Source organism: Rhamphochromis longiceps, linkage group LG10 (assembly GCF_057381845.1).
Source record: "Rhamphochromis longiceps isolate RC_006_pf linkage group LG10, R_longiceps_female_GT1.1, whole genome shotgun sequence".
In the NCBI taxonomy this organism is placed as follows: domain Eukaryota; kingdom Metazoa; phylum Chordata; class Actinopteri; order Cichliformes; family Cichlidae; genus Rhamphochromis; species Rhamphochromis longiceps.
In genome coordinates this window covers 24,492,294-24,519,817 of record NC_140566.1, presented here as the reverse complement: position 1 = coordinate 24,519,817, position 27,524 = coordinate 24,492,294, and the positions used below count along the sequence as shown (strand labels likewise).

General features: G+C 38.5%; 1 protein-coding gene across 1 annotated transcript in view; it reads left to right on the top strand.

Moving 5' to 3' along the window:
* stk10 (serine/threonine kinase 10) overlaps nucleotides 1–27,524 on the top strand; it is a 37,525-nt gene that overhangs the window by 3,341 nt on the left and 6,660 nt on the right. Inside the window, exons 2-10 of the mRNA XM_085421067.1 lie at nucleotides 7,975–8,139; nucleotides 12,497–12,545; nucleotides 13,145–13,294; nucleotides 16,025–16,097; nucleotides 16,903–17,097; nucleotides 17,660–17,741; nucleotides 21,920–22,054; nucleotides 24,464–24,817; nucleotides 24,908–25,288. Of these exons, the coding sequence (XP_085277193.1) occupies nucleotides 7,975–8,139; nucleotides 12,497–12,545; nucleotides 13,145–13,294; nucleotides 16,025–16,097; nucleotides 16,903–17,097; nucleotides 17,660–17,741; nucleotides 21,920–22,054; nucleotides 24,464–24,817; nucleotides 24,908–25,288 (1,584 nt within the window). The remainder of the gene's footprint in view (nucleotides 1–7,974; nucleotides 8,140–12,496; nucleotides 12,546–13,144; nucleotides 13,295–16,024; nucleotides 16,098–16,902; nucleotides 17,098–17,659; nucleotides 17,742–21,919; nucleotides 22,055–24,463; nucleotides 24,818–24,907; nucleotides 25,289–27,524) is intronic.

Below are 27,524 nucleotides of genomic sequence, written 5' to 3'. Positions count from 1 at the left end.
GTCTTGCGCTTGTGTATGAAGGTGTTGTGGCTGCAAGTGAGGCATGAAACAATTGAGTTGTATAGCCCTTCTCACTAATTAATGAGCCACGTGCCACTGAGCACACTAGCCTGCTGCTGCTAGTGAAATGTTTCCATAGACACACACAGGCTTTAAGGTTACGCGCTGTCAAATTCCCTTTGTGGGATGAAAAGCGCAGTGAATCTTGTCCCTGTTGGTCTGACAGTGTGTTCAGCCTGGATGTTGTGTAGTAGAAAGTGTGTAGGTGGCCTCAACTATGGCAAAAACGAAACGAGTACGGTAGTCGGCCAAGTGTTTAGGCCACAGTACTTAATGTAACGGATCTGATCATCTTTGAAACTTTTAAAAAACTCTATTTATGCACATTAGGTTGGAGAAATGTGGTCATACACCGGGCCAAAATGTTGTGGGAAATCCTGGACTGGTTAAAGGCATAAAACAAGACATTTCTCTTCTATGTAGTTTTTTTGTAAGACTTGCAGAAAATCACTTAAAATATGATTACCATCTACTGTGAAGTCAAAGAGAAACTCACATGGTGAGTAGGAGGGGGCAAAGGTTGCAACTTCCTTTTTGTGAAGGAAAGCCGCAAGGTTCATATGAAATGCTCACAGTTATCAAGAGTGGCTCCAAGACGAATGTTTAAAAAGACTTCAGTGGCATTGTCGTCACTGCTCCCGAGAGCAGGGTTTCCCTGGGTCTAATCTCAGGGAGCAGCTGGGCCCACGGTGACTGATAAGAGCCCAGCTGGATGGGTGTGGGCTCAGAATGGTTGGAGTCCCTGTTATCCTCGTGATGACATTGTCATCGGCATTTACAAAAGCCGTGATCTGTGTTTCTAGTTGTAGGTCTGAGGTTAATGATCTACATGATAATTTCTGATATGTGTGAGTTCATACTCAGACAGCATTAGCAATCGAGAAAATGAAAGATTTAGAATTTTCAGTTATATCAGATTTTCTACATTTGTGTCACTTGTACACTTTTTCTGATTAATCTGGTAATCATGCAGTACTTGCCCGAGCTTGGTTTTGTGGTGTGCTTTAAATTCTTCTAGTCTGCACTCAGGAAGTTTGACTCCTTTGTCATGAAAGTCAAGGTTTGAAGGCCGGTGTATCACTGATTAAAGAATTAAGTGTTACAGGTTTTCTTCCAAGGCTGTCTGTGGTATTGTATGTTATAACTTCCTGCCTCCCTGACCTGCTTTGTTTTTGTGACTTTGGGGTTGAATTTGGGGCATGTTGCAATGTTGATCACAACTTTCACATCCTGAAAAGGCTCATTGCTTCATTGTTAGGCAGTTTTTGTACAAATGTGTTCCAGTCAGGTATCCTTTGCCCAGTAGTCCCAGTAGTAGTCTAAATTCATACATTTGTGCTGTCTTTACAGTCAGTGGTTTTGATAGAGGAGGAAGAGTCATGCTCTGGCGTTGAAAGAAGAAAATATGTCAAACAATCTTTGTTCTTCACTGATGCGTTTCGCTGTAAGAGCTTCTGGTATTTCACAATAGAGCCATAGCTACATTCATGTCTTTAATCTATTTTTTTAAGGTAGGGGTTAGCCATAATGATTGGGTTTGCAGAGCCATTCACATGTCTAGTTGAAAGGTAAGCACTGGCTACGCAGCCTTGAAACATTTTAGTCACTTTTCTTCTTCTCTTACTTTACTTTCTTCTTGAGATTAGACCCAGAGAAGCCCTGCTCTTAGGAGCAGTGACAACCACACTGAAGGCTTTTTATCATTCATCTTTACTGTCTTGGAACTTAAAAAACCTAATAAACAGTAGCAGTGGCAAATTAGTAATTTCCTTTCCTGTTAAAAATATGTCATGTGAGAGTTATAGGTATGCTTCCTTGTGCCTTTTTTTTTTTTTTTTTTTTTTTTTTTTTTTTTTTGGAAGAACATTTTTACTATGTCACATGAATGCATCATATCCAGTAAATACAAGATGATGATTACATTAGTTTTCATACTTTACTGGGTAACATACTTCCACATAAACCATTTATACTGTTGACCTTTACGCCCAATCAGTATTTTCTATTTTTTTTTTTATCACAAAAAACACAATCCATTACTCCGTAGTGGTTTGTCAGTTTGGCCTAAAGTGTAGGGAGCTTGGGGATGGGGGGGCTCCAAGATAGTGGCTTGGGCCCTTCTCAAAAGCTGCGAACAACAACCTTTACCAAGAAGATAGGAGAGCTGGTGACTTGACTGGGTGGATGAATCCAGGCAAATGCACTATTCAGTCACTTCTACTTCCTATAAGGTCTAATTGCTGTACGCAAACAATAGCAAAAGGTGACTCAGACGAGCTTTAATTATTTTGATCAGCTCATTTCTTTCCCACCTTTAAGCGAGTGTCAAGCCCACTTTAGAAGCATTTGCTTTCTGATTCATACTGGAAATGTGAAGGTGGCAGAGGCAATAAAAAGGAAATTAGGACTACAAAAAGTGAGTCAAAGGCATCCCCAGCAGTAATGAAGAGGTGTGAGTTGTATATGTGAGCTAAGAACCACATTCTTGCTCGCAGACATGTGGGAAGGGCCTGTAGGGGCGAGGCGGTTCACAGGTTTATAAAGGGACAAAGGTCTACCGTGCACACATTCTCCTGAAGGGAGCTGTATGTGTTTAGTGCCTGTTCAGCCTGTAGGTGAGTGACCCCAGAGAAAGTTCTCTGTGTAATCAGTCACATCAGGTCACCTGACATGTCACTTAATTTTTTTAAATGTTCTTAACAATAACAAAGATACATTTTAAAAATGAGGAAAACGTTAATCTAAGTTTATTTTTAAGGTTGAGATTAGGGTTTTAGCTGCTGTATTATCCAGGCATGTGCTTTTGAATCAAAACATCCACATTAATCATTAATACTTTAGTCAACACAGGATATTTAACATTATTGCTTCCAGTCCTGATTAACTTTTGAAAAGACTGCCACACAAACACAGGAGACTGGAAGTGTGTGCTTTTGTATGTTTATGTTTACTTAGTCTATCAGTACTTACAGTATGTGTGGAGGTGGACACACAGGACAGTAACATCTGTCCTTGCCCCTTTTTTAATTCTTTTGTCTAGCAGGAGCTTCAGAAAGTAGTATGGGGAAACTAAGTCAGGCAGGTTTGGCAGACACATTTTATATTTACAGCTTTGCATACAAAATGAGGAGGATGGACTGGGTTTATTGCACATGTGTTACATTAAGTAGACTGAAAACCATATGAGAGACTTAAATCACCTTCAGAAAGATGGGTACAGAGGCACTCTGATAGTAGGCTGGTGGATGATTGATTAAAAAAACATAAAGAAAATGAAAAGATGCAGAAGTAATGTTTTCTTTTCACAGTCTCTGAGATATTATTGATCTAAAGGTTGCCAGAAACTATTTTGATAGGGAAATAATAATTTTTCCAATCTGAATGCTAAGAATTTGATAGCAACAGGCTCACAAATGGTAACTCTGTTGCAATCTTTGGAGTTATGCAATGTTGGAGTAAATGAAATATTTTTTGGCAACTCTTTGGTTTTTAATAGACCAAATTAATCTGCAGATTAAATAATGGCAGTATTTAATTGCCCAACAGCCCAAATTATAAGTCTGTGGTCCAGGTTAATAACTCAGCATTCTGTAGTCTGTTAGTTGATGTGTGGTTTAATCAGATATTTTCAGAATTTACAAAATTCAAAGTGAACAAATGCTTAGGCCGTCTGTTGAAATGCCACAAGAGCAAATGGTAAAACAGACAGAGAGCTTTGAACCATGAGGACAGACAAGAAACAAGTTCTTTAGGTAGAAACCATGGAAACCAGACCAAAACAAAGCCTAAGACATTTGTTCTCCTCTGGAGTAGAGTCAGAGGAAGTAAAGAGTCATCGGGTTTGAAACAGTGTTGTCTCGTGGGATGGCAACGGCTACAGTATCAAGTTGACTATATTTCTTCTCCTTAAGGGGTTGTGGGTGTGCCGTCGTTATGTAATAAATTAGATATTTATGTTTTCAATAAAGCGTGATATTTTTCCCTATTCAACTTTAACATCTGGTGCCCGAGTATGCTTTTTAAAAAGTGGAGGAACTTTAGTTATGTCATGAGTGAACATGTTAAGAATGCTGTAGGTGGCCCCTGGGCCAGCTGATATCAGTGTGTGTGTCATCTGCTCTATAACAGATGAGTTGTGTAGGAGTTGCAAGTTGGAAAACTGTTACAAGTTAGAAAATGTTGTCATATTTCTTGCATAAAGTGCAAAAAAAGGTACAATCCTTCTTATATGGGATGATGTGGTGGAAAACATTTTCAATTTTTTAGTTGGGTGCAATAAGCACATTACCATTTATACACCAAAACGTGCACATATGACTGCGTACACTTGTGCACTGATGTGGTGCTAGTTTCCAGAAATTCAGCTTGTCCTTTTGAGATTTGATGTTTGTTCCTTTTAGTGGAATGTATACAGATGGTAAGGTGCATATATAAACACGTTTGTGTTTATATACCATGCTTGAGGATCCTCATTGACGTAATGCATTCCTCACTCCACACAAAAAGGACCACATAACTGCAGGACACTCACTTCTCTCAGTCTGCCCATTGAGTCTACCCCCAACCAGCTGAAGCCCAGAGGCACATTCCTCTGCCTTGCTCCCACTGAGATGTAAAGGGGTGTGTATGTGCGTGCGTGCATGCCCGCATGTGTGCATGAGAGACGGGCCTTTCTGAGCAGAGTCTGTCTGATGTATGATTTTATTTTTTAATTAAACGATTGATATGGATATTCGACTTAAACATTAAATGTTTCAATGTATTCGTCAATATTTGTATTCTTTTTCTTTCAAACACATAAAAACTCCACCGACTCCCCTAACATTTGTCATGTTTAGCTATTTGCTCACTCGGTTATGCTTTGCCCGACTGTTCTTGTCTACCCTGTTGTCGTGTTTGCGATATTGTTGTGTGTTGGGATATTCCAAACACATATTCCATTTGTGTTGCCAACAGGGAAGTTGCAAATATCTGAAAAAAGGAAATATTGGAATTTTAAATATCCCAACATGGGTAATAGTTGGACTAGATGGATTAAAAAATGCTTAAGGAGTGTGTAAGTTTAACCTTTCTCTGAATCATTTTACTTTACACTCTACTAGTAACTAGAACTCCAATAAACCTTCTGGAATTCAAGTTACCTTTTACTTAACAAGGAAGGCAGGTCTGACAAGGAAGAATTGTACTAAATGAGAATAAAATATCTTGTTTCGAATTTCTTAAGTGTCTGGAGAGTTTCATTTTGTACAAGGAAGTTAAGAACTTAAAAAAAAATAAAAATCTGTTGTACTAAAAATAAGGTTACCCACACAGTGTTGACTGTGTGTGTCAGATGTGCTTTCCACAGACATGTAGTTGGAATTGTTAGCTTGTCAAAACATGCATTTCTTTGGAAATCTGACCCCAGATGGTGACTTTGTTGAAGCTGATACAGCGCTATTGCAGAGAGCTGTAATGTTAGCAAAGCAGTTGCAAGAGTTTGGTGTCTGTGTTTACTGTTGAGACTTGTTAACAGACTGATTGTTTGATGGCAAGAGATCGCATCCTGTTGAGTCACACTTTAGGTTAATCTGCTGGTGAAAGTTTAACTTCTCCGGAGCTCTGTTAGGTAAACGCGCATAGTCCAAGGAGTACTGCGATGAGGATGTGTCGCTGTGAACCTCATGTGTTTGTTCAGATGTTTTCCCACAGCCTCTGTAAACCATGAAGGATTCAGATACCAGACTTAATATAGTCTGTTTCTGCAGGCCACTGGGTGGATGTAGACCACAACAGGGTCCAGATTTCACCAGGATAGGCAGTTGTTTCTTTTTCTTTGTTTTTTCCTTATTTAGTCATAAAATCAAACACTTGTGCTCATTATATGCACATGCATTGACCATATTAATCAGACAACATTCATGATCGTGATGAAACCATCACTTCCTAGATATTAGATTTTTACAGCAAAGAAATTGAATTGATATTTTTTTAGGGCAGGTTTAAATGAGGTGTAGCAGATGACCCCGCCTTTAGCTATTTGTTGTTGACTTCACTTTAAGTCTTCATTTGTCTCCAGTTGAACACTAACAATGATTGGAGTGAATATTTACTTCTGACTGTAGAAACACATTGAAAAAAGCCTGCCTCATACACGAGAGAGCGTCATGTGTTTGATGCTGTTTGAGTCACTCTACCGTTTGAATGTTTTGTTGCTTTATTTTCTTCTCTTTACCACTCAGAGCGATGAGGAATTCTTTGTCTATGCGTGTGATGGGTTTGGCTAAAGTGGCATTTTCTTCTTTTCAGTTCCTCTGACTCTTCAGTTGCTCAGGGGAGGGTGTGGAGCTTCCTTTCCAGTTTTGCCTGTAAATGTTAGTCAGCATTTTAATTGCTGTCGTGTGGATCTTGGAGTGTCTTCTTCCGTTTGGCTACAGCATGGACAATAAAGTCCAGCACAGATTGTGATCAAAGTTATCTCTTTTGAACAAACTAAGACTTGAGACTCTTGGTGCCAGATAAACTATGCAGGGCACGTTACCATGATTCCCCAGTGCATTGATGGGAGTGGAAAGTTACGTACTAATTTATAAATGCAGCTAGTTCATTTAAAAAGATTATTAATGCAGTCTACCAAGAGCAGAGCAAATTAGTTTTGCCAAAAATGAGCAGACTTGACAAGGTAGTGAGTAAGATAATATAGTGTATGCTCAGGTTTTACACATGTGTTTCTCTCTGGAAACTGTAATTCAAATAAAAGAGAGGCAACTGGAGAAGGAGAATCAATATGTTTTTGATATAAGAAACTCTACTGTTAGAATTCGCTGTTGAGCATCTCATCTTATCTCTGCATAAAACTGACAACTCAGGTGGAGTCCAGCATTTATCCAAAGGAGGGTTATAAAAATGGTAAATGGCCTGTATTTGTATAGCGCTTTTCTAGTCCCTAAGGACCCCAAAGCGCTTTACACATCCAGTCATCCACCCATTCACACACACATTCACACACTGGTGATGGCAAGCTACATTGTAGCCACAGCCACCCTGGGCCCCACTGACAGAGGCGAGGCTGCCGGACACTGGCGCCACCGGGCCCTCTGACCACCACCAGTAGGCAACGGGTGAAGTGTCTTGCCCAAGGACACAACGACTGAGACCGTCCAAGCCAAACCTCATTTATCATTAGATGTTCCTGTGCTGTGTGCCTAATCTCAGGCATTGTTCTGTTTCTAGAAACTCAGAGTGAGAACTCATTGAGAGACTAATTTAAGGACGGAGCTAATGCTTTAGCACCGAGCTCCGAGCTTTGAGCCATCCATCTTTGTCAATTATGAGCTCATTTTGATAATTTCACCGCCTGACATTCCAAATAAATTACCACTCTTACGGGAAACTATCACAGTCACATGAGGCTCAAAATGAGATGCGCCCCTAGCACATTTTACTGTAAATTGCACGTTGCAAAATTCACATTTGTATGATTTTAAGTACTGTGGAAAATGTACAGAATCATCTACCAACACATTTTGTATTAATTATGGCTAGCTGGAAAAATACCTCTGACTACGCCATGACACTGCACCTCTTTAGTTAATCACCAACTGTAGATTTTCAAACAAAAAGGGGGCCTTTGAACTGTAAATGTGGCCCTTAATCTTAACATTGGTCATACTGTGTATTTATTTATTTTTCCCTGTTATATGGGCCATGAAAAATTAAATGTTGGCAATAACCTCCCGCACTGTTGATGTTTTCTGTATAACTAAATGATAAAAATTGGTCTCTCTGGAGACCTGAAACACTTAAATTCACAGGGTTGGTTACTTTTGCTTTGAAAGTCTTTGAGCACAAAAACGGGAGGAAACTGAGTTAAAAAAAAGGTCTGCCATTACTCATGCATGTTTCATTTAACATTGATCTGTTTTCCTTTCACAGGCCAGAAACAAGGAGACAGGAGTTCTGGCTGCTGCCAAAGTGATCGAGACCAAATCTGAGGAAGAGTTGGAAGATTACATAGTCGAGATTGACATCTTGGCTAAATGTGACCACCGCTACATTGTCAAGCTGCTTGATGCTTTCTATTATGAGAATAAACTCTGGGTAGGTAATGCTGAAATCTGAATGAGCAAATCAGACAAACCACAGACTTGCTGCCCTCTGGCTCTTTGTTTTATTTTTCTTTGGCTGAACATTGTCAAAGAGGTTAACCACAAACACTGACACACTATCTTTACACATTTTAACATGATCTGGATGGAGAAAAACAAAACAAAGCAATTAAATAAATTCGACCTTTTTCAATGATTTTAGGCTGAAATTAGATTGGTGCATAATGCACTAAAGGAACTTCAGTCGTCTTCCTCTCAAAACCACTCATAACCAGGACCCAAAAAAGCCATGACACACAAACCTCAACAGTCAGTGAAGAGGGTCAAAACAAATATTTTCACTGTGCATGTTGAACGGCTGGTGGGATGTTCCGTTTCACTCTGTGACAACTGTTTTTATTGCAACAGTTTTATCTTGAGTATATTTCTCCTCCGTATGCAAGATTTGTTGTAAAAATAGTGATAAGAAGAGTCTATTGCCTAAATAGGAATGACAGAAGAACCCCTGGCTGACATAATGCATCAGAAATGACCCTGATGATACTACAAGAATGAGGATTAATCTCAGCTATGTTTCCCCTGCTCTTGAATCATTCCTTCTTCTCACACATACACTGGGTCAAGTGTAAACTTTTCAACTCCCTCTGTAATCTCCCACTCTATCTGGCCAAGACAAATGGTGACCTCACGTCGGGGCATGATTTTAAATATTTGAAGAATTACAAGGCAGTGTTAAAGCTAAAGATAAAGATTATTGCGGTTACTAGAAGTGCAAAATGTAGATGTTTAGTTTGGCATGTTTGTGACTCTTCTGTTAGTTTTCAGTTAATTATTAAGCATTAGAATTGTAAGCCTTAAATCAAGCATGACAGAACTCGTAAGCTATTAAAATTCAAGTTAACACTTAATGAACTGCTGATCAGTCAAAACTTTACCAGAGGTGTAACGCAACAAAGCAAAACTCATGTTTTAATAAAGAATTAATGTACTAAAAATTGCTAAACACAATGTAATTATGCTTTATTGCATACATGCATTAAACCAACAATGAATTTAGTAGTTGACCTAAATAAAATGTGGAGGGGGTTGAACATTGCCCATGAGTCAAAGCTGGACCCTGTGCAACTGTTAGGTTAGCTTGATAAGTTAAATGTACATACCTCTCTGCCTGTTGCTTTCAGACCACATGTTTCCTGTGTTTTGTGGCTTCAGAGTAACAGGCCTTGTTTGTCATGTGAATTCTGAGCTGTCTCCAGTAACTAATGTTTCTCTGTCTAACACATAATTACACTCAGTGTCTTAAAAGTATTGGAAATGTTTTTAAAATGTATGTAAAGTATCTGTGTTAAAGATTGTCACTGAAGTGACAACTGGTTGTCTGTAATTAGTCTTTACAAGAGCACAATCTGGAAAAGTTTCTACACCTCATTGCTGTAAGCACAACAATTAGCCCAGTAGTTACTGGTGGTCAGGCCCTGGTTACCTCCAATTGGGTGGACTGGGCAGTGTAAGTCAGTGCATTCCAGTGACGACCCACCCGCTCTGCTTTCTACCACAAAGAGAGAAGACAGTGAGAGGCTGTTTGTTCCAATCTGGTCTGGAGGTTAGCAAGGCAGTCTGGCCCACAGCGTGAGAAAAACGGGGCCTTTAACGTGGAGATGGGATTGCTGATGTCAGCACCGAGAAGAACAAACAGGGAGAGGCAAAGAAAGACGCAGGAGAAGAGAGGATTTAAACAGCTAAGAGAATATTTCATATCATTTAGCATGTAAAAGTACATTATCCCTTAGTATTACTCATAGTTAGCTATGCAAATTTTCTTTTTTTCTTTTTTTTTCCCCCTAATGAGTGCTCTATGTCTAAACGGTCTAATACTACAAAAATCTGTGTTACTTTAGGCATGTGCAACTTGGCGCTGTCAAATGTGTCAGTGGTCAGAAACTCATGAGGTAGGCTTAAAGTGGGTAATGGGTCAAGTCTTTTTTTTTTTTTTTGTGTGTGTGGACCGGGTGCAGCCTAAATGCCACTACACTCTTCAAGTTTTGCCCATTAAGACAGGCTTATGGCTAGGTTGAGGGAATCAAGATCACCCACAGTCTGTAGGCCTGGATTATATTGAATTCATAATATTATATATAATCTTAAATAGGTCATTGAACAGTACCTAGTCCTAGATACAGTGAGAAATTGTAAGTGCATTACTCTAGTCAAGCGCTGTACAGTTTGACAAAGAAAGAAGACTTTCTAAGGGTTTTTGGGGGTTTTTTTTTTGTTTTGTTTTTTTTACACCACCTTGCCTGCGTTTTTGAAGGTTTAGTTATCCTCGATTGTATAACATTTTTTTTGCTGGCAAATAGCCTTTTACTTTCCTTTGCCGTCTGTTAAATTGAGGTAAGAAATCACTGTGAAGGTACAGAGTGGCGAACTGGAGGAACACTGCGGTGTCAGCTAAGCCTGCTCCATTTATTTTAAAGCTTTTAGGGGTTTGTAGACTTTATCAAGTTGTGTCCAGCTGTACTCGGAAGAAAAAGACACTCATAAATTGTCCTAATGCTTTTTAAGACACTTGAAGATAAAAAATCACCCCTTTAGAGTAAAATGTGAGATATATCTTTAAACAGGGGATGAAGTACACTGGGTTATTGTTTATTTTTTTTTATTTTTTTTTTAAAGTCTCACTCTGACTCAAATACACAGGGACACTGAGTGTATGTGTGTGTTCAGCCCACAGTGGTTATGAATATCATGCAGCTTGACCAGTTGGAGCGCATTCTTTACCCACAGCATCACACATCATCCAAGATTCTTTCACGCAGCGAGAACAAATCTTTGCTGCAGACACACTGATGACTACACAAACCAGTTGCCTCTGTCACAGCCGAGTAATGTACAGCTGTTTAGTTTGGCCAGCGCTTTGTGCTACCACTAAAGTGCAGTTCGTTTAACTTGGAGAGTGGTTTTTAAACAGAAGTGAAAAAAATGGGCAGTGGTGAGCAGGAACAGGGATGTGGTTTGTAATAAAAGGTGTGATTAACCACCCTCTGTAGTGTTGAGAATATGTAGAATAAACAAAATATTTTCAGAGTGTATATACTGATAATATTGATGGGAAGAAACTGCACATCAGTTGGTACACATTTTAAAATAATACATTCTGTTCTTATTTAACTTTTACAGATCATAATGGTGGAAGGATGCATATCAACAGGAAATGTTAATTTTTGAAGTGTGTGCGAAACTCTTTTTCCTTAATAATCTTCTTACTTGAAGAATAAAATGCTAAACCTGACCTATGTTAGATTTCTGTTTCTTCTTTGTTGATCAAACAGTGGAATCTTAAAACAGGTTTTTAGCTACTGTAAAACAACTTAAACACGTGGTAAAACTTCGATCTAGTTCAAAGATATAAAAGCTGGAAACATGCGTCATACACAGGCCAGACAGTCTTTCAGCTGTTTATTTAAAAAAACTAAAAATCTGATATGAGACTAACTTTTAAACAGACTAAGCAAAATGGAAGATCGCTGATGACACATGGCAGAGCCCAAACTAATGAAGTTTGTCAGCGTGACAGAAGAGCATTGTTCCACCTGGTGTTCAATGCCAAGAATGGCAGCCCTCATATTCTGATTCTTTGCAAAGTATGTGCGCCTTCACGTGACCGCGTGTACACAGAGGTATGCATAGTTTCATACCGTCAGACGTGCAATGGTGTGGTTTCACCTTTTGGTATTTGTCGTTCATTGTGCGGGTTTGTCTGGGCTGAAACTCCACGCCTTGTCCAGCGCCTGGCTGATGCTTTGGCAGTGTTGTCATAGCAAGAAAGACTGATGATTGTAAAAAAATAAAATGAGATCACACAGCAGGTATGCTTCGTAGTACCAAGAGTTCAATTTTGGAATCAAAACATAATTATAAATGAAGTATGTGCTGTGAAAGAAGTTCAATCTTACTATGGTTTTCTAATAGGTGTGTTTGAGGACATGGCTAATAAGACTCCATTTAGGAAACCTCTTCAGTTTTTACCTCCTCCATCTGCCTTTTCTTTTACTTTACTGCTGAACTGATGTGTGTTTGGCAGTTTTTCCTCTACAGGTAGTGATGACATAATTTAACAGGAAGGACACACTTCTGATATAAATTTAGATTTTCTGCTTTTATGTCCCACTGAAAATCCTTCATCTTAAAGTATATTGATGTCTCTGCTATCACAGACACATTAAAAGCTTCATCAACAGCTAAGTTCAAACTCATGAAACACAGACTTTCACTGACTGTTTTTCAGCTTTCAGTTTTATTACTTATAATTCCTGGGTTAAGTTTAACACCAGTTTCTCTTCCCCCCCCAGATCATGATTGAGTTCTGCCCTGGAGGCGCTGTGGATGCCGCCATGCTAGGTAGGCCATTCTGTCTCTGTATTTTCATTTAAAAATCTTTTTCCTTTACAACAACAGTTGGTTTCCAAACCTCAGAGAGTGTTTTTATTTTTTTGTCTTTTAAAATTTTTTTTTTAAGTCAAAATTAGTTCTTAGCTTTCATGACCGTATATGTATTTAAAAAATCTCAAATTTATCAGGCAGAAAATCCTGAAAAACAGCATCATACTACAGCTTTATTAATTTGACCTTGAAGCCTTGAAACAGTCAGACATAGTGGAGTCCTCCTGTGTGGGAAATCCCCCTGGTGTTTTCACTGGGTAATCCACATCCTCGTAACTGCCTGCACCCCATCTGCAGCTAACCAAACACAGACAGAGATGAAACGAAGTCTACAGGGCAGGATTATCTTGGATGTGTGAAGGTTTTTCTAATCTGGGATTACTTATCGGGTAATACTACCTGATCTGCTATGGTGGGTTTAGTGTTGTTTTTTTTTTTTCTCATGGAGCTCACACGGTAGCTCTGTACTCTTTATTTTGCCATGATTGTATGAATTACAAGGATGCAGTGTTCCGTCTCTGTTGCTCTAACCTCTCCTCCTCTCCTGCCCATATCAGAGTTGGATCGGGGGCTGACAGAGCCCCAGATTCAGGTAGTTTGTCGCCAGATGTTGGAGGCGCTAGACTACCTCCATGGATTGAAGATCATCCACAGAGACCTGAAGGCTGGTAACATCCTCCTAATGCTGGATGGTGACATCAAACTGGGTAAGTGTTTAGTTTTAGATGTTGTGATGTTCAGGTTTTTCATTTCTAGCAGAGTGTAATGCATTGATCATTTTTTTTATTATAGAGGCATCAAGGTGGACAAAATGATGTTTTGTTTTTGCAACCACATTTGTATGAACAGTCAGAAAACTGCAGTACTGTTTTGAAAACTGAGATTTTATTTGATATTCAGGCAGAAAATATAGTACAGACTAATACAAAGTATTGGTTGCTTTTCTTATTTGACTCGAGCAGTTTTTTAACCTCTTAAAAAACATTTGTGAATTTCAACTGTTGCATTTTACTGCTAAATTAATTATTGTGGGACTAATTCCCAGATTAATGTATCATTCACATTGATTATTGAAGGTTATTTCTGGGGTCTTGGCTAATCTTTAGGTTCATTGTTTCTTTGACATAAATGCATGCCACACATAACATGCACAGTAAGAGGTCCTGCACTCCTCCTTTGCTGCTGTCAGCGAATCGCAAGCACTGTGTGGGAAAACTGTGATCTGAGAACATTGCATATTTTTATTCATTTATTGGCTTTTTGAAGCGTTCCTCACATTCTTCAAATTTTATGGCTGGACGACAAAAGTTGGATCCACACTCTAGTTTGTTTTAGATTGAAGTGTTGTGTTCTAGTGCAGTGCTTTGTCTAAGTGCCAGGTAAGCAAGTGCTGAATTGTCTAAATGATTGCATAACATTTAGGATCCTCAGATATGAAACTTTAGATAACTGTTTGTGGCGTGATGTTTTACCTTCTTTACTCTGATTGACTCTCTGATCATTTTTACTGAGCTAAGACCAAAAAAAAAGAAATTCATATGACACATTTTTGTCAAAAAGTGTGCTCATTAAGCTGCATGCCAAGAATCTTTCCTGCTTACATTCTTCTCCAGCTCCACCACAGTTGCCTATAATCACTGGGAGTTGCCTCTGTAAACCCATTATGTCATGACATGGACTCATTTACGGTCTTCAAACTTATCTAAATACATGTTAATTCAAACAAGACAGCAATTAAACTATCTTTGAGGTCAGCTAAAATGTCTGATCTTCATGAAGCATTCATGCAGTTCTTTTTTGGATTAAAAAAAGTCTTTAATGATTTTTACGAACTTATTTACAGCAGTTGTGACCAGTGCCAAGAATTGTTGATGATGGCAAAAAAAAATTGCTCATAATTCCTGTTGCTGTATCCAGGTAACGATAAAAACAAAAGCAAATGAATATTGGATCAGAGGTATCATGCCTTCCTGCTATCGTCATGAAGGAAACATTATTTTTAGCCTATACGATTTGCCAATCCGGTTATGCCATGTTGTTGTATCCATCGTTTGTCCGTCAATTCACAAGAATCGCTACAACTCCCTACAGTACTGGTCAGAATTTAAAGTGACTTGCTACAGTGATGACCTTCACACAGATTTTTCTCAAACACAACGTCACATTTGTCGTTCTCAGTGGATTTCAATTCAGTTTTTGATGATGATGATAACCTGTGAACAGTGAGGGCTTGTGAGTCAGTGATTACATCTGTCTCCCATCACAATTTTGTAATTTTATTCTCATCAGGAAATCCTTGAGACGTGTCTTTAAAATAGGCTTAGACCCAGGGATCAACTGATTAGAATTTGACGTTTAAAGGTCAATGTGATCTCATGTAATAATTATTTGGGTCATAATAAATTCTAAAGTCAATGGTCTACTTCATTTTGCTATCAAAATGTTATGCAAAGAAAACATTGTTCAGCACTGTAATGGAAGATGAGCATATTACATATTTTGTCGAATACTGAATTAGTGATGTTAATCTTGGACCCTAATGTAGTAGACATGCGGCAGCGGGAACAAAGGAAAAACTCAGAAATTGGCTTCAAGAGGCAGCAAGCAGCATCTGACACTTAGACCCTCGAATTTGATGAGTATAAACTCTGACTAATGGGCATAATTGAAGTGGTAAAAGATAAAAGCATAGAGGTTGCCACTAACATTACTTCTGTTCTTTTGGGACTCCTGCTAAAACCTGCTATTGTGCACTAGTTCCTGGAAGTGTAGAACATAATGAGAGCCCTGTTGTAGGTAATGAACAACTATTTAATCTGTTTTGTGTTGTTTTTACCAAAAACATAGTGTTAACTCTTATTCAATGTAAAATAAAAGGACTGCTTAATTTCAATGTCTCTGAGATGTAGAAATCCTTGCTGCAAAAGCTCAGACTGTTTCAAGTGATGCATTTGACAGTGAAGCCAAAGATTTTGAATTGTAGTCTACAAAACCAAAAGTCATTTAAGAACCCATAATAGAACATGCCAGTTTGTAATTGAAGATGTGACCCTGCTGCCTTGTGTGCAAAATCTAAGCGCTACTGCCAAGCACTTCTCTAACCCCGGCATGGTACACATGATATTCCTTCTGACAGGCGGGAGGAAAAAACTAAAGTGAAAACAAGACCCCTGTAATCTGGAAATCTGGCAACTTTTTTAAGGAAATAGGACTGCTATAAATTTACTGTTTCTGGATTTGTAACTCCAAAGATCACACAGTCAGGATGGCTTTACAAGCTAAAAAGTATTTGTCTACCTCATGGGCGTGGTTGTGAAAAAAAAAAAAAAAAGCCGGAAGTTTTTGAATTGGTTTCATTCCTTCCTTCTGTGAAATGCTAGTGAACGTCTTTCCTCCATCACGTGACTTTTCTTTTCGTTTTTCTTTTTTTCATGCAGCTGACTTTGGTGTGTCTGCAAAAAATACCAAAACGTTGCAAAGAAGAGATTCTTTCATTGGAACACCATACTGGTAAGTTTACAGTTTCAGTCAGCAACACTGGGGGCGGGGGGTTGGCTTAGTACGCTACATTCAATGCCTTCAATGACTATATAAATTACACTCTACTTTTTCTAAATCCCATATTATCATATAACAATCCTGCTCCCTGATTTGCAACATTATCTGTAAATCTATTACTGTTATGCAAAACAACTATATTAAATGTTTACTTTAATATAATTCATATACATAGCACTTGTGAAGATATCATCTATGAACTTTAAAATTAGTGGGTCAACCCTTTTTGACTGCTCACAGCACTTAATACCTGAGAGAAAATGATACTGTGCATACAGTCAGTATTCATTACAATCCTTCATTCTTGTCAAATAGTGCTCCTCCAAATTAGAAATGATTCCCAGCGAACCTTGTTCCATTGAGCCTTCCTTTATACCAATATGACAGTTAAACATTTACTAGAACAGGTTATCATTCATCCCCACCATCCCAGCTCAATTAAATCATAACTGTGTACAGTCCTGATCGGATCAGGGAAAAAAACTTAATCTAAAATGCTACTTTTTTGACTACACTTAGTCAAAATTTGTATCTTATTTATATTACATTTATGTATGTGTTATTACTTAATTAAATCTTGATGGTTATTTTAGATTCTTTACTTGTTATTTTATTTATTTATTTATTTATTTTTTAACCCATGGGGAGCTGCATGTTTTTAGTCAACAGAGTATTTATGTGCTGAACCATGTGATGCGTTTGTGGAGGAGTTTGCATGCCACAATCTTTAATGTTTAACCTTATTTATCTGTCTCAGGATGGCTCCAGAGGTGGTCATGTGTGAGACAATGAAGGATGCACCATATGACTACAAGGCCGACATCTGGTCTTTGGGAATCACTCTGATCGAGCTTGCGCAGATTGAACCCCCACACCACGAGCTCAATCCCATGAGGGTGCTATTAAAGATCGCAAAGTCTGAGCCTCCTAGCCTGGAGCAGCCAAAGAAATGGTGAGAATCTGAATTCAGCTGTTGCACATTTGGCCTGCAACCGTCTAGCATAATATGTACAGGCTGCGAAGAGGAATTTGTTAACCAGAAAGTGGGGAGTTTGAAACCTGCCTCCATGATTCATAAGCTACACGATAGAAAATGGCAAGTGGAGTCAACGGGGACTTTTATTTCCCTGTCTAGATTTCAACAAGTCATTTAATTTCAATCACTTCCAAGTACTTTGCACACTTGGTATACTGTAATCTGCTCTAGACAGTCATGCATCAAATTGTCCTTCCCTTTTTGCACCTGCCAACCATTTTCCAGCAGAGGCTGCACTTAAATGAGTGCCAAACTGTAATTTTTTTCTACCTTTTCTTTAATGAGATTAAATGCGCTGTAGCAGTGAATTTATTACTGTGAAAGTGAAGTTATCAGGTAGAGGGAGATTTAGAAAGGGCCGCTGATTCATTGTTCCTGCTGAGACCTTTTTTTTTTTTTTTCTTTCTTTTCTTTTTTTTTTTTTTTGTTTTAACTGTTTCTTCACTTCACTACTTCTTTTCTCTTTTATTTACTCAAGGTCACAGGCATTTAATGACTTCCTGCGGAAATGTTTGGATAAAAACCCAGAGACTCGCCCAACTGCAGCTCAAATGTTGGAGGTAGGCTTGATGCTGTGTGTAACTGAATAGTAGTGAATATTATACAGTGCTGCACTTTGACATACAATGGAACATCATGCTCTGTCTTTGTCTTGTACTGACACACACACACACACACACACACACACACACACACACACACACACACACACACACACACACAGATCAGTTTAATCTTCTATTTTAAGACCTGAATACAGTGATCTGTGCCAGGTTGGTGTTCCATGGCGGGCACAGGCATGCAGGTGAAAATGAAACGCTTTATAAGAAATTGATAGTGTAAAAGTGAAAAATTATTAGGTAGAAAATGTGCAGTAGCCAAAATGTAATGGTAAAGGATCCTGAATAAAGACACTATCATAAAATATCCTTGAAGGTTTAGATGGGAAGGACAAAAGAAATAAGAAGCTTTGGCCTCTTCGCGAATGCCCCCACCCTACCCTCAAAAAAAAATATTACCCTACAAAAATGTTTTCGACATTATTCATCTCAGAAACAGAATTCAGATTCTGACCATATTTTGTATTCGTCAGCAAGCTTATTTGATGCCTTTTATAGACTTCACTATACATATGATCCTGGGCAGACATGGTTCTGAGCAGCTGTTTGATTATTAAAGGCATCATCATATGGTAATTCTAAGTTGTGGCAATGAAATGCAAATATCTAAAGACGAGCTTCAATCAGACTCTAGATTTCAGAGCCAGTAGAATGAGCAAAGCCATGAGCAGGGTGTGGATTACAGAACAAGAGCAATGTCTATTAAAATTCAGAGCCACAGTTTCCTGTCTGCATCCCATAGCTGAGGAGCTGCCAGCTATTTACATTCCTGCTCTCAGCCAATGGTGTGCCAGGATTAACTTGAGTTTGCCACCTTTGGCCAATTAGAGCGAGGCAAAGATGAAAACCCTAGTCAGGCCTGCAGGGAATTCTCCATGTGTTCTCTAGTGGGGAGGGAAAGAGACAGGCGCGGCCCAGTTTTTGGTGCTGTGCTGCAAGTTTTAGATGTTTATCATGTCCACTGCCTCCTAACAGCTGTAGGCACTTGTGGGCGTGGTCAGATTGAGGCTTTGTGATGGATGTTGCATCATGTCACTTTGCCGGCAGTTACCGTCAGATATGTTACAGGCTTTAGGGTGAAGTGAGCAGATGTGGAAAAATACAGGTGAATAAAAAAGTCAGAAAAAATATCCCTGGTGCTGGATAGACTAAATAAGGGATATAAAAATAAAGCTTTGCAAAGTCTTTGTCACTAAGCTTTTCACAGGAAACAAGAATTGGTTATAAACATCTTTTTAACCTCTTCCCTTTTTTTGCCATAATTACTCTGCGTCTGTCCCACATATGCGGCTGTAAGGAATGTATACAAAAAAACATGACACAGTATCAGTCACTGTGGGTGTGTGGCTGGCCGGGAGACCGTCTGGATGACTAGTATCATATTGAATCCAGCGTCTCCTCCCATAGTTTCTCATGTGCAGGGTTTTTATGGTGTTTTTGGCAGAGCTGCCCTGGAAAGCATATAAACATTTCTGAAGTAGAACAATGTAGCACATTTTGAACTTTGAGTTAATCTTGGTTGTCTAAACTTCATAGAGTATATCTTAAGCAAAAGTGTAATCTTCTAATTCTGCAAACAACTTCTTTGAGACAGAAATCTGTCCTAAAGTACTAAATTTGGGTTAATAAAAGTCAAGTCAGTTGAGTACCAAAATTGCACCTTGCCCAGTAAAATTCTTACCCCTAACTTAACTTATTAAAGTCCTAACCCTAAAAACCGTCTTAACTGCCAAACCCTCCTTCAAAAATGAAAATTTTATAACTAATTAAATTTACATCATTCAAGATCTAAAACTGTCCATAAAGATGGAGGGACAAAAGCATACACTTTATTTTTATTCCTGTGCATGTACACCTGACCTTTTTGCAGGTTTCTCTTCTAGTCACCTAATGGTCCATATTGTGCACATTTAATCTTTATACAAAGCCATGCGCACCAAATCTCCCCCCTCTCTGTCTAAAGCAATGCGAAACCTATAAAATGGTGCATATATCCACTGATACACATCTATATCTGTGTAACAAGGCACCAGTGCTAACACTTAGTCTTTTTGCCCTGTGTTTTGCCTCAGTGAGGATGTGTTTACCTGGAGTATGGGAGGTCTGGTATAATTTATTGGATTATACAGCTTAAAGCAGATTTCTCAGAGGTTTACTGCTGTAGGTGCTTGACGCTACAGTTACTCCTACTTTTTTAGTTACTAGCTACTCATACTCATTCCTCATATAAGTTCTATGGCAAAGGGAGAAAAATATCTTTTATAATCTTCAGTAGGCATTCAAATGAAATAAAGAGCTTTACTAAAGCAACAATGATTAGATAATTGACATAATGGAATTTATTTCAAGTCATTTTTATGGCTTTATAAGTTAGTTTTGATTTTGTTAACATTTGAGAAACATTTTTGAATCAGAAATTTTGGATTCTTAGTTAAAGCAGTTGATATAAAGATGTTTTGATATTTCTGTGGGTTTCATGAATTTGTAACTGGACATTTCTCATAGTTCTCTAATTTAATTAGAAAGCAACAACCATGAGTTGATTATGAAATTAGTTGCCAGTTCCCAGCCTTAAATACCTTGTTGGATGTGTAACATGTCAAAAGAATAAGATGCCTTATTTTCTCTCAGAATTGGAGTAATTCTAATGTAGTGCTTCTCACATTAAAACTCTTTTCTCCAATGTTTCACCTTGCTTAGGCTTAATGTAAATCTAAAACATGTCTGAAATTTTACTTCCAAAAAGCCTCTCTCTGCAATTTTCGAATTGAGATAGTGGAAACAGAAGTTGAGTTTATTTTAGCTCCTTTCACTTTTAAACATGCATTTATTGCAGCACTGCCTCTACCAAACATGACAAACTGAATTATTATTGAAGCATTCACTGCCATCACCATATGTTCATGTGACCTTGTTTACGCCACAGGTTTACATGGCTTTAAGATAAATCTGTTGGCTGATTACAGAGGATGTGGCCGTGTGGTTGCTGAAATCGGAGCCATTTCAGTTGAAGTTTGTCTTTAATTAACCAGCGTTGCTGCATCAGTCATGTTGATGTTCTTCTTACAAAAATCACTAAATCAAAAAGGGCTGGCTGTGCAGCAATAGTTTGAGATTTAAAAACTCTATCTTATGTTGCTCATGTTTTCAATTGATGCCATAAAATGGGCTGACATAGAAAGAATCATGACATCCAAATGTAGACACTATGCATTTAAGCATACAACTTATCCATGCATTCATATTTTGCCTCACAAATAGTCAAATGGCACTCATTTGTGTACATCTCATTAGGCAATAGCTGAGTGTTATTTGTCATTGGAGAAGCTTAAAACTCAAGCGTAATGCTGTCCTCAAGGACAAGCAAGCTCCTGAACCTACAACTGTGGAGGCTCACAACACACACTGACTTCTACACACTTCATGGTCCAGCACCCCTTGCAGACTTTTCCCCTTTGTCAGCTGTTCCAGTTAAATTACACAGGAGTGCAAAGCATCTAAATAATAGATGATCAGCTTTTTATCCTTGCAGCACTCAACTTTTAATTTGCCTTTTTTATATTCCTGTTACAGCGTTCTTATTGCCTTACTTGAAGCACGGGGAAACATGCATTTTCTTTTTAGACATAGTAGAGTTGAAGACTGGTTGCTATTTTAGGTGCATTCTGTTAGAATAAACATTTGCCTCAAGTGGAGAGTTGTATTGTGATGTTCCCATTGTTAATGCTGCGCAGGAACTGGCAGGTGTCAGATAGAGTTTCCCAGCAGTGAAAGTATGTTGTCTTGTCTTCTACTCCGGTTCCATTTAGTGTATCGTTTTTAAGCACCAGAATTTTATTTCACTTGATCCATCATTTTGTATTTTAAAGTTTTACAGATTATTTGAAAAGAAATTGATATCATTGAAAGTTGAGATGTTGCAGAATGGTGTCATCTGCTAATTATTTAAACCTGTGGAAAATACTGTTCTTGTGTTTTGTGCAAATATTGCTTCATGGTTGTAAGCCTTTTAGTCAGCCTGACTCTTAGGCAATAACTAAATGCGTAGTGTTTATAGTATTTATCCCTAAAATAAATTTCTGATCAGCCTTAATAACTGTCTCTTCTCCTATCTACAGCACCCTTTTGTGAAATCGGTGACGACCAACCGTCCGCTGAGAGAGCTGGTGGCTGAGGTCAAGGCTGAAGTCATGGAGGAAATTGAAGACAATAGAGAGGAAGGAGAGGAAGACGAGGGCATGGACCTTACTGTGGTACCAAACCTGTTCATTATCATTGTCCTTTTTATTTTGGTGTTTCGAAAACAAGAGTGGGCAGTCCATGCTCTTCCATTCAATTGGTTTAATTTATTAATGTTGTGATTTAAATTAAAAACATAATAATGGCACAGAAAATGGATGCATTTTGACGTAGAAGTGGTATTGACTTTACAAGTAAATGCATTTCTGTGACGTTCCTCATTTTCCTGTCAGACCACACAGTGAGATGGAAATTACCCTTAATTTCAGTGTCCAGACTGTGTAATTAAGTTGCAACTTGCACACAAAATGACAAAAAGGCGTGCATTTACCTGCATGTGTTCCCCAGCACGTAGGTTCCTTCTTAACCACCGAGCCTCACGTTTGTAGTCCTGACTCGTTGACCTCCTCTTAAAGCATATTTTGCTAAATATAGCCTTTCTGCAGAAGGATTGATGGTTTATTCCACTGAAGTCATTCATGAATTCACAGAGAACTGGAGATTAGACAGAAACATAGGATGAAAGTGCAGTTTGCTGCCTGCCCTGAGCACAAACAAAGGAACAGAAGACGGAACACAGGCATTCACCCACACCCGCACATGGTTAAATATAGGTGCTGCTTTTGGCCTGTAGAAACAGCTATTGCCTCATAATCCCTAAAGGAGTAAATTATTTTAGGTTGCTTATTGTTCAGCCAAGATACTCTGACCCTTAATCAAAAACATGGGGATTTCTACATAGCAATAGCAGGTCTTTATAGGATCCTTGAAATACTCTTACAAATGCTGTAATCAGACAAATGTTTTCATACATTTTTGTCCTTTCTCTATGAAGACAAATGGCCTTTTACATTGTACTTCCTTATTGTACATGTTGTGGCATTCAAGGGTCTTTTTATTTTATTTTATTTTATTTTATTTTATTTGGGTGACTCTAGTATACTGATGGTGCAAATTGGTGGAAAATGGTGGAACAGTAAACACTCTCATCTAGACAATTGAACAGTGTCTTACCTGGACAGGTATTTGGAATAGCTTTCTGTAGGAGGTCTTCTTTATGCACCTTGTTGTACATTAATCATTGAAAGGAAAGTTATTTAAAAGCAGGTGTGATGAATCAGCTATCTTTATATAAAGTAACTAAATCAAATCAATGATCTGTGTGACCACCCTTTAAAATGCTGCCAAAGTACACTGGTCCACATTTCATGGTACTTGAACGAGATGGTTTGCTTAAAATCTTACTTTGTGTTATTATTTCTCTGTGTATGACGCCAGCTGGTTTTTTTTTTGTTTTTTTTTTTTTGATAAAATCATTAGTTACTTTATTATCTCTTTTAAGAAAGCACAAATAAAGCTCCCTCTCATTTGCAGGCAGGAACATTTTCACACATACAGTAACAAATTGCTGACTTCGAAACAAGCAGTAACCAGACAGTTTCTCTTTTTCTATATATATCTCACAAAGTGAGAAAGTGATGTTTGCTTAGACATTAGTGAAGCTGTGAGTCATCAAGACAGGTTTTTGTTTTGTTTTGACCTGAGGGAGAAGAGACTGTTCCTGATACAGAGCTGCTGATTAGAGATGTGCACATATGTAGAATTCTTGTCTCACATGTCTGAGATATGACTGTGCAGTTATACATAGTTGTGCAATATCTTCTTTTTGCACATAAACATTACGTTATTTCTGGTTAATGTTGATGAGTGTTGCATGGCAATTTTCTTTTTTAAAAAATTAATTTATATCATTTAAATGATTGGCGTTTTTGTTTTTTGCTTTCTTTGAGCTGCATAATCAGTTAATTCTTTCCTAGTCTGATTTGATAGGGTGCTTCTGAGATGTAATTCCCTTACCTGTGTACATGCTAACTGCAGTAATATCATTTATCTAAGATTGTTAGTCTTGGGTTTTGGTTTTGCAGCATATTTGCAGGTGTTTCACATACTTTTGACACCGTAAAGTGCAGCTTTGTCTGCATAATAAAATACATTTAACGCACTGCTGTATGCAAAAATGAAAGAGTGCACACTGAATTATTTTGCATCAAGATTTTCATAATAGCAATGATAATGATAATGCCATTAACTCTCAGGTCCTGGCAGTCTGTCCTGACTTACGCAGGTTTTTCACCTCTGTAATTATTACCTCGCCATTGCAGATTAGATAGCTATCTAAGCCACACTTAAAAGTAGCAATGTGCAAGTATAAAACAGAAATGACTGCATTCATACTAAAGCAAAGATTGAAGTTACTTAGCAAAAAGGTGGACGGCCTGAATGTTTTTTTTCCCCATTAGTGTTTGGACCAGAAGCAAAGGTTGAAAACATTAACATTTTGGAGACCACCCATGACTTAATGTCTTACGAACATGAAATGTTTTGTCACACCAGTGCCTAACAGCACTTCTCTGTTCCTTTAGTCCTCAGCCAAGGAGCCATGCCAGACTAGTCAGACCAGTTTGGAAGGTGACCAGCCCCCGGACACCCCAAGCCCTACCACACCTTCTTCACCTGCACCAGTACCATTCCCCAGGAAGCTGAACCAGCCAGATACATCAACAGAGGAAGAACCAGGCTCCACCATGGCAGTCCCTGTACCCCTGCCACGGCAGAATGTCCATAAGAAAGATCCAGATGAGGTGGGAGACAAAATGGGTGAAATCCTTGAGAAATCAGAGTCTGAGAAATCTGAGAGTGAGTCCTCAACCAAGACTACCTTCTCAGACTCTGGTATTGAGGATGGGAAGAGTACACCCACACTTGAGGAGGAAAAGGTATTTTTTGAAAGTTGTTCTGCTCGTGTATATTTATGAAGTGGGATTATTTATTTATTTTTAGTATTAATACTAAAATCATTGTTCTAGGTTGCCGGAGACACCCCAGAGACAGAACAGCCACCATCTCTCTTTGATATGGAATCTGAGAGATCTGAGGAATGTACGATAAACTTTATAGGTTCAACAGAACCAGAGGTCCCCAAGATCCCAGCTAATGGAGAATTGCCAACTTCAAGTGGTGTTTCGATTCCTGTACCTTCGCCTGCATCTTCCTCTGCTCCCACCCAGGTAGCAAACGGCAGCCTAATAGAGGATTCCCCTGAGAAGAAACCAATGGGAGCAAACGCTGATCCTGGTTCATCTTATCTCAATGGAGGGATTATTGAGCAGTTGTCCTATTCAGGCAGCATGGCATCTGAGAGCATGGATTTGTCTGTCCACAGGGAGAACACATCCATTAGTGCACGGGTGAGCCAACACAGATCAAAGCTTTCTGTACTTAAAGGAATTTTCATATGATTCATTTACTCAAACTTTTTAAAATGCCAGAAAGGAATGGTCAGAGAAGATAGATCCCTCATTCTCTAAAGTGTTTTTGCAGAACATATCTTTATGGCAAAACCAGTGCTCAAGTGTTAAAGATGTACAGAGGGCAGCTCTGTAGGAAAACCCCTCCTGGGGGGAAAAAAAGAAGTGTTTCTTTGCACTCATAGCGGAACTGAAACAGCATTGTGTCGTTTTGGGGTGTGGGAGTTTGACACAGAATATTGCCTGTCTCCCATTAGGTTTGCACGCACATTGCACTTAGGGAAACTCAAAGTTTTACATTCATGAGGACTTAAGTAACTTTTTTTATTGACTGTGAGGTTTGCTGGGATTTATTTCTCAAGTTTGGACTGAATTGGTGACAAAGCATATTGGGGCATCTCCAAAATGACTATTTATTTGATTTACCAGCTTGAAAAAGGATATTAGGTTGTCTCTGCTTAAGAATCACCAAATCCATGTCTGACAGTCCTTGTAAGTGAGACGATTGGGAGGCTAGACGTTGGGAAAGAGAAGCCAAATATGCAACACTTTCAGTTCATCTAGACCAGTGGTGGCCTTTGTGTGGGCACAGTTCAGCATTCACTATTGTGAGTGGAAATTTCTATGCAGCCCATTGTCAGTGAGTTGCTTCTGGAGGCTTATGGACTGACCATGATTAAAATCCTATTAACTGGGTGTGGAGTCATGGCTGTTCGACATGTCAGGGTTTTTTTTTTTTTTAAATAATAGATTATTTACCAGACGAGTCTGCCTATAAGCTTTTTTCTTTTTATTATTTTCTTGGGTTTTTTTTGTTGTTTTTTTTAATATGATTTCTATGTTTCTGCATGAGAGAATGAGTGCAAACATCAGTGTGCACATGCACTTATAAATCCATGGGGTGTGTGTGAGAGCTACATGTGTTTTTTCTTTTGTTTGTTTACTCTTTTTGTTTTTGTGTGAATGAAGAGTGACAGGGAGTCAGCACAGTCACAGATGAACTCAAACATAAACGCCACAGCTGAAATGCAGAGTGATGAATATATATCCTTTCATCTTGGTGTAAATGTGCGATTAATAACACACCAGAACACACAAGCACATAGACTTATTGTCATCGTTAGTGTGTCAGTTACGCAGAAAATGATTCAACAGTACTGAGCAGTGCAACATTAGCATCCGGTAGCTGCCAGCTATGACAGGAGCCTCACACAGATTCATATGGAGCGTGTTTGCTCAGCTGTGTTGGCTTCATGGGGAAGCTTTGTTATGGCGAACAGCAGTTTGTGCAAACCAAAATAATTCCCTCTGAGTGGGGAACACCTTCCTAGGGTCCTTTTGTGCTAATATATTTACTCTTTTTTTTTCTTTTTTAAAATCTTCAGCCAATTGTTTTGTTTTCTTCGAACAAAATGGAGAAAAGACCAGAAATAAGCCGACAATACAAAAAGCAAACAAAAAAAAAACTGCTCGCCTACATCTAAGACAAGTACTTCAAACAAGAAAGTCCCTGTTACATTAAAAGATAAAACAAACTTAATTGTTTACATAAAATAATTCTGATTTACTTTTTGTAATAAAATCATTCTTTTTTTTTTTTTAATTTCAAGGCAGATCTGTATCATTCTCTCAAGAGGAAGAGTTGCGATAACTTCTTATTCACTATGTAACAGTGAAAGCAAAACTGTCATTAGCTTTTTGTTTTAGTTTTGTATTCATTTTTATTTTAATTGAAGCACAAATAACTTTGAGAGTATTGGGATTTTCTCTTACTGTCTTCATACCTTCTGTCTTGCGTTCACGCTCTCTTTAGTTCTCTGGTCTCATCTCCTCTTCATTATATATGAACTATTTATACACCAGGAAGTGACGACATTCAGAACTTCCCAGTGTTTGCTGAGTAAACCCTTTCATATCATTTTGCAAATATTGTCCCTGGAGGATGACTTGGACAGGGGACAAAGAAGGCGTAACTTCTCAGTTACACATGCTCCAGTTAACCGTGACAGTTTTGCATTGCAATTACAATACGCTATGGCTCATGCACTGACTGAAAGGAAATGTGTGTTTACATCATCGCACATTGTTTGGTTGAACTGCCTGATTTGTGCTTTTTGAGCTAGAGCAAACTTGAACAAACCTTCGTTGGCTAAGAAAAAGGTCATCTGCTCTGTGG